Source organism: Sphaerodactylus townsendi, unplaced genomic scaffold (assembly GCF_021028975.2).
Source record: "Sphaerodactylus townsendi isolate TG3544 unplaced genomic scaffold, MPM_Stown_v2.3 scaffold_1335, whole genome shotgun sequence".
Taxonomy (NCBI): domain Eukaryota; kingdom Metazoa; phylum Chordata; class Lepidosauria; order Squamata; family Sphaerodactylidae; genus Sphaerodactylus; species Sphaerodactylus townsendi.
Window position 1 is genome coordinate 1 of NW_025949887.1, and position 7,624 is coordinate 7,624.

General features: G+C 51.7%; 1 protein-coding gene across 1 annotated transcript; it reads left to right on the plus strand.

The window, feature by feature from the left end:
- The first annotated feature begins 129 nt into the window (after positions 1–129).
- FOXK1 (forkhead box K1) lies at positions 130–6,554 on the plus strand. Its single transcript, XM_048482323.1, has 7 exons — positions 130–145; positions 933–1,138; positions 1,238–1,431; positions 2,828–2,994; positions 3,141–3,422; positions 3,974–4,198; positions 6,036–6,554. Exons 1-7 carry the CDS (start codon positions 130–132, stop codon positions 6,257–6,259), a joined length of 1,314 nt encoding a protein of 437 aa, XP_048338280.1. The 3' UTR covers positions 6,260–6,554.
- Positions 6,555–7,624: the final 1,070 nt, after the last annotated feature.

Below are 7,624 nucleotides of genomic sequence, written 5' to 3' on the forward strand. Positions count from 1 at the left end.
CACAGTGTGTAACAGACTTCCCTCTGTGATACACCTCTGAAGATGCCGGCCACAGATGCAGGCGAAACGTTAGGAACAAGATCTACCAGACCACGGCCACACAGCCCAGAAAACCCACAGCCAAAGGAAATGGGGTTTCCCAGAGGTGAGTGGCTCAAGAGCACTGCTGATGCCGAATTTTGTTTAGAACAAGTGGGTCTAAACGCCAGACCCTTCCGCAGTCCACCTGTCAAATGTGAGGTCGCCAATATCTAGGGAGGTGAGAGCTAAGAAAAACTGGGCCTAGAGCTGGCAAAAATAGCCCCTGCCAGCAGTGTATCGTTTGGGAGCACTCAGAGACTTGACCAGAGTGAAACGCCATTCCAGCGGAAGTCAAGAAAGCACAACTCAGCCTGTACCCCTGGTGTCTGCCTATTACTGGAGAGGCTGGGGGGCTTCTGAGCCCCACACACCTCCCTTGTGGGAACGAAAGAGGGAAAGACGCAGCCAGGGTGTGGCCACCCAAGAAATGAACAGTGCAGGTATATGAACGGATGCTTCCATACAGCCACTGCCAAGTGAATGGCCTTTGCAGTCGCGGAGTCATGTTTGGGAGGAAGTTTATTTCTGTTTTTAAGAACTTTGGCTGGGGGTGGGGGGATTGAAACACTTAATTAACCCCCGTGAGGCTTTCAGCTGTTGGATGTTCATCCGTGAAAGTGTTTATAGGATGGTCTTTTTTTAAAAGGTCTCTTCCCCACCCCCCCTGGAGAAAAACCTGCTCCTTGACCATGCCTTTAAGCTAAGGAGGAGAAAGTAACAACATGTCCTCTTAGACACTACCCTGACTGGGGACTTTGCACCGAAAATGCTGGTTGTGTTAACATGTTACTTTGAGAGCCATCTGTCTGGCCTGCCTTGTTAGGCAAGCGCCGGCCTCCATTATTAATGAGCTGCGAAGCTGCTAAAAACTCCCTTGTGCGTGTCTGTTGTTTGTGTCGCTTGCCTGCAGGACGAGTCGAAGCCGCCCTATTCGTACGCCCAGCTAATTGTTCAAGCTATCTCCTCGGCCCAGGACAGGCAATTAACACTAAGCGGGATCTACGCCCATATCACCAAGCATTATCCGTACTACAGGACAGCGGATAAAGGTTGGCAGGTGAGTGTCGGGCGCCCGGGTGGAGAGAACTGGCCGGCTGGCAGCTATCCGTGCCTGTGCTTTGGGATCTGACTACCTGCGATCTTCTGCGTCCTGCAGAATTCCATCCGGCACAACCTCTCCCTGAACCGCTACTTCATTAAAGTCCCGCGTTCACAAGAGGAACCCGGAAAGGGCTCTTTTTGGAGGATAGATCCTTCTTCAGAAGCCAAGCTGGTGGAGCAGGCGTTCCGGAAACGGAGACAGCGGGGGGTGTCCTGCTTTCGAACACCTTTTGGGCCTCTCTCTTCCAGGTAAGTGTAGCTGGATGGTGGACTGGTGGTGGGTTGCCCACGCAAAGAGGTCTCTTGAGTGTATAATTCAGAGGTAGTCGATAGATTTCATGGGGGCACAGAAGCAGCATGAGTCAGATTTTGAAGTATTTAGTGCCAGTCCTCTGAGTCTAATTCCTCAGGGAAAACTGGAGCAACATTGAACATGGTTGTACAACCATACAGAACTATGACAGAGCCAAGTTGGAGATAGCTTGTGGCCAGAGGTGGAGCTACCAGGGGATGGGGGGTGCGCACTGCACTGGGAGCTGCCCCCCCCCCACTTTAGTTCAGCCTGGAAGTGCAAGCTGGAAACGCGGCCTGTTCACTTGAAAACAGCCTGGTGGGAACTACACTTCCCAGGAGACCTTGCGAACCCCAACGTCTCCTGGGAAGTGTAGTTCCCACCAGGCCGTTTTCAGCCTCAAGTGAACAGGCCACTTTTCCCAGTCTTCGTTTTCAGGTTGGGGGGGGCGGGGGGCGCAGAAGACACAGAGTGCGCACCAGGCACAGTATGGCCCAGCTACACATCTGCTCGTGGCCCAATCCTTGGACACTTTCCGTGGTCTGAGGTGTGTCTCTAACACCATCTGGTGCTGCAGTGTTAAATGATATTATTCACAATAATTTGGGTGGGAAGTTGAGTTCGTGTTGACAGAAGTAGAGCAACCCACCCTTCTCCCATAGCTTATGAAACCCAGGGCCAGTATTGGCTGGGCACCACGTTGTTGATGTGATTGTGGCAGAGCCTGATGGGGAAAGTGGATGATTGTGAAGGTTCCTCCGTTGTTCAGACGCTGTTGTTCTGTGTGGAGAGTGTTGAGAACTATACCAGAGTGGTGTAGTGGTTAAGATCAGGTGGATTCTAATCTGGAGAACCGAGTTTGATTCCCCACTCCTCCACCTGAGTGGCAGAGGCCTATCTAGTGAACCACACTCCTACATTCCACACTCCTACATTCCTGCTGGGTGACCTCACAGTTCCCACTGAAGTCTCTCAGCCCCCACCAACCTCACAAGATGTCTGTTGTGGGGAGAGGAAGGGAAAGGAGTTTGTTAGCCACCTTACAGGCAGTGGTAGGATTCAGCCGGTTCGCACCACTTCAGCAGAACCGGTTGTTAAAATGGTGTTTGTATACAACCAGTTGTTAAATTATTTGAATCCCATCACTGCTTACAGGAGAGAAAGGTGGGATATAAATCAAAACTTGTCTTCTTCCTCTTCTACCTGTGTACACCTGTTGTAAGCACCAAACGGCATGCTAAAATCCCGATGACACGATTCGTGTCCCCCACCTGACCTGCATTTTGTGGGTGCGTGTTCATTGCCGGTGACCTAACGCCACTCTCGCACCTCTCGCTGCTTTCTCGCATCCAGGAGCGCCCCTGCATCACCCAGCCATCCTGGCCTGCTGTCCCCCCACTCGAGTGGCCTGCAGACCCCGGAGTGCCTTTCCAGGGAGGGCTCGCCCATTCCGCACGACCATGACTTTGGCTCTAAGCTGGCCTCCGTTCCAGAGTATCGCTATTCACAGAGCGCACCTGGTAAGTCACCAGCAGAGTTTCAGAGCTGGGGAGAAGGTACGCCAACGAAGTCTGTGGGCTTCGCCCTCGGCCGTCCGTTGTGACAAGCAGCCTGGAGCGACGGAAGCCTGTCTGTTGAGAAAAAGCCGCTGCCTTTCTTCTTGCAGGTTCACCCGTCAGTGCCCAGCCGGTGATCATGGCTGTCCCTCCTCGGCCATCTGCCCTGGTGACCAAGCCGCTGGCGTACATGCCGGCCTCCATTGTGACTTCTCAGCAGCCATCCGGCCACGCCATCCACGTCGTCCAGCAAGCCCCCACTGTCACAATGGTGCGGGTGGTGACCACCTCGGCAAACTCAGCCAATGGATACATCCTGACGAATCAGGGGGCGGGAGGCGGAGGCCACGAAGCGGCAGGATCCATTCTGGACTTGGCCGGTGAGGCCCGAGGTAACGTGGCCTGTTTGGGAAGGGCCAGCTTTGCTGTGTTGCTCTTAATTGAACGTGTCATCTCAAAATACGGAGCGTCTTCTCACAGGAGAGGTTATTTGTGATGAAGGCCATCCTGTTCCCTTCTGGGAAGTCTCGAATGTTTGTGATATTTGTGGCAGTGAATTATATGTTTGTGACGGTACCTTTGAGAGGTGGCTCTGGGCCTCATGGGTCAAAGCGGATGCAGGGTGTGTGGAGATCACCTGCTTTTCCTGTACACGAAGCAGGTAGAAAAGGAATAAACTTAGCTTGGCCTTGCAAAGCAGGTAGTGCTAAATGCTGTGATTGGCTGCTGAGGCCAGGCCCAAATTGGTAAGTTTCTGTCGTAGAAGAGAGTGTAGAAGGCAGAAACCAGGGCGTGGAAGAAATTGCTCTGTGCATCCGAAGCTCTGTGTGTGCGTGTGTGTTCACGCTGACACTTGATGTCTATCTTTGTGTAGAATGAATTAACAGAAACTCAGGTGGGAAACCTGCCAGACCCTGGGTGATGCTTAGTTCTGTTTCTGTAGGGATGGATGAGAAGCCAACCATCGCGTTTGCGGCAATACCCACCGCCAGTCGAGTGATCCAGACGGTTGCCAGTCAGATGGCTCAGGGTGTCCCGGGACAAACGGTCACCATCCTGCAGCAGGCAGCCCCTGTGACCCTCGGACAGCATCATCTGCCTATCCGGGCAGTGACCCAAAACGGGAAGCACGCTGTTTCCACCAACAGCATAGCCGGTGGAGCTTATGGTATGTGCGACTGTTGTATGTATCCATTCATTCATTCATTCATTCATTCATTCATTCATTCATGCCTTTGTTTGTTCATGTAATTGTATGTATTGTATTTTATTCCAATGTTTTCTCCAGTGGGGGTCCTAAGTGTCTTATATTCTTCACATCTTCTCCATGGGAGCCAGTGCTTAAGAGTGTTTCAGTGGTTAAGAGCAGGTGCACTCTAACCTGGAGAACCGGGTTTGATTCCCTGCTCTGCCACTTGAGCTGTGGAGGCTTAGCTGGTGAACCAGATGAGCTTGTGCACTCCGACACATGCCGCACCTTGGGCTAGTCACAGTTCTTCGGAGCTCTCTCAGCCCCACCCCTCTCACAGGGTGTTTGTTGTGAGGGGCGGGGGGAGGGAAAGGAGATTGTAAGCCCCTTTGAGTCTCCTTAGAAGAGAGAAAGGGGGGATATAAATCCAAACTCTTCTCTTCTTCTTCATGTTTGCCTCACAGCAACCCTGTGAGGTAGGTTTGTGACAGGGTCAAGGTTAGGCATAAATCTTACATGGCAGAGGGGAGATTCGAACCTGGGTTTCCCAGATCCTAATCTAACCGACTGGCTCTTTAATTCTGTTTCTGTGCCTGTGGAAATGTGTCCGGAATGCTGCGTTGGTGCCAAAGAGGAAGATTAGGGACATCCAGTTGTCTGCAGCCGTCTGGTTCGCTTTCCCTGTGTTGGCACAGAAATGTGTCAAGGCACCTAACTGAGGCAAAAGTGCACCTTGTGGCCTGTGGAAATGTAAATGTGCACATGTGTTGTGTCTGCTGACAATAGAGGAGATAGCTGAGAGTGGCCTGGCGTGCTTTCCTTGGCCTAGGATTGTAGCAAATCGTGGCTAGAGGGAACCCCACGTTGGAGCCTGAAGCAGCTTTGGAGGTTTATCCAGACGTTCCACACAGACCTTGCAGCCTGAAGGAGGAAGACGTCGCTTTTGAAACGAGCGGCTGGCAGTGTGGATTTAGTGAGCCCCAGTGTTGATTGGTTGTTGTTGGTGACTGGGAAGTTTCCACTTCACACGTGTACCCCGGTAGCCACGTCGTAGATTGTGAGGGTTGCTGCTGCGGTGTAGGAGTTTAGATTTCTGCCTGTTTTGTGCTGACATGCCGCCATTAATAGAATGTTCTATTATATCCTATGTTGAGTATCCCCCTGGAATTGTTTGTAAAGACAGGTGTTGACCCGGAAATGTGTCTCAATTGTTCATTAATAATGCCATTTAGAGAAGAAGAGTTTGGATTTATATCTCCCCTTTCTCTCCAGTAAGGAGACTCCAAGGGGCTTACAATCTCCTTGCCCTTCCCCCCTCACAACAAACACCCTGTGAGGTGAGTGGGGCTGAGAGAGCTCCAAAGAACTGTGACTAGCCCAAGGTCGCCCAGCGGGCATGTGTTGGCGTGCACAGACTAATCTAGTTCACCAGATAAGCCTCCACAGCTCAAGTGGCAAAGCGGGGAATCAAACCCGGTTCCCCAGCGTAGAGTGCACCTGCTCTTAACCACCACGCTGGCTCTCCACTGGTCAACAAGCAATACTGCTCTGTATGAAAAAGGTAGGACAGACTGTAACAGGGTAAATCCTCTGGGAGTGGACATATCAAAGTGCAAAGCAGTAATATGTAGGAGGAGCTGAAAATCTGTGCATGTGAGAAATTCTTGCTGTTTTCCATTTTGCTCCACAGCCATTTAAGAGACACACAATTGCTGAGATCGAGATTGGGGGCTGTGTGAGAGTTGGCAGAAAATAGACATTGTGCATGTGAAGCTGGTGAAATACATATTTGAGAATGCCATCCTTTCTTCCCCAGCCCTCACTAATCCGTTGCAGCTCCTCGCAGCCCAAGCCAGCTCCTCCGTGCCTGTGGTCGTCAGCCAGGTGGCCGAGGCTGGAACTAAGGATGGCGCCGAGGGTCTGACTGAGCTGGATGTCAAAAGACCCCGGTTGGACGAGTCCAGAGGAGTGGCTCCGTTGCAGACCACTGGCGGTGTCATCACTTCGACCACCCCACAGGGCCAGGCTGCGGGGGAATGAGAGCAGAAATGTCCCGAAAGGCAGAATGGGGTCAGAAGGGGTGGGGAGGGGGAAGCCGGGGGGGGGGGCTGCATTTGTAACACCGTGGCCTTTTAGAAGAAAGGTTTGGAGAGATCTTCTTTATATAAGCATGTAAAGGGCAGACCGGCCATTTGTAGAACGTCACACCGCGAAGGGAAAACCTCCACCCATCTGTACCTGGGTCTCTATTCTGTCGTTCAATCTGGGGATCTTTCTCCACCCCCACCCCCACCCCCCTTTTAGATTAAAAGAAATACAGACACTTTTGATTGTATGACTGCTGGGATGTGCGTGGGTTTGTGTCATTTGTGGTCTCCCCTCCTCTGTCTCTTTTGTACACACACTGTGGGGTGGAAGCACCTAGTTCTTATGGGACTATGATCTTGGAAGACTTTTCATGTGCGCACGTTTCCTCGGCCTCACGGAATCCTTAAACGGCAATGTCTTGGGTGCGGGGAAGTGTTGGGATGGTTGAGTGCAGTGGACACATCTTCCAGTGTGAAGGATGGGTGAGAACACGGGAGTCCCTGTCGCACAGAGGTGTGGTGTTTCCTGGGCACCCGCTTGATCACAGTGGTGGTGAGCACTGGGTGGAATGTGACATCTCAGTGCAGGTAAGTTGTACGTGTTGGAAAAGAAAGAGGGGAGCTGTCGCATGGATTGCAATGCCTGGGTGAGTGCTGAATTCTTTGGGAAAGCCGTTCCCTTGTGTTCCTCAAGCTTCTCTTGTATCAGGGTGTATCAACACAGGGCTAAGTAGCAATGAGACGTTCCTGGTGATCTCATTTTGAGAGACCATGAAAAATGGGACAACGCCATAGACCTGGGAGGTTGGTGAAGAAGAAGAAGAGCTTGGATTTATATCCCACCTTTCTCTCATGTAAGGAGGCTCAAGGTGACTTACAAGCTCCTTTCCCTTCCTCTCCCCATAACAACCTTGTGAGGTCAGTGGGGCTGAGAGAGTTCTGAGACAACTGTGACTAGTCCAAGGTCACCCAGCAGGAATGTAGGAGTGTGGGAACACATGTGGTTCACCAGATAAGCCTCCGCCGTAGGAGCTGTCCTGTGAAGAGGTATATCTTCACTGGAGCATTCCTTGCCCAAGGCAAATTGCTGGCTCTCTATTAACCCCAGACCAGCTGTAAATTGAGCTTCATAGGTTGGGCGCTGCTTTGGTGGCTGTGTTTCAACCCTCTCAGATCTAATTCCCCCCCACACACACACACACACACCTGCCCCCCATAAAAAGTGGTAAAACTTCTTGGGCATTAACACACTTCTCCCCAGCTTTTGGTGCAGGGTGTGTTTTAGTGATGGGAAAATATCAATGTGGTAGTACAACCC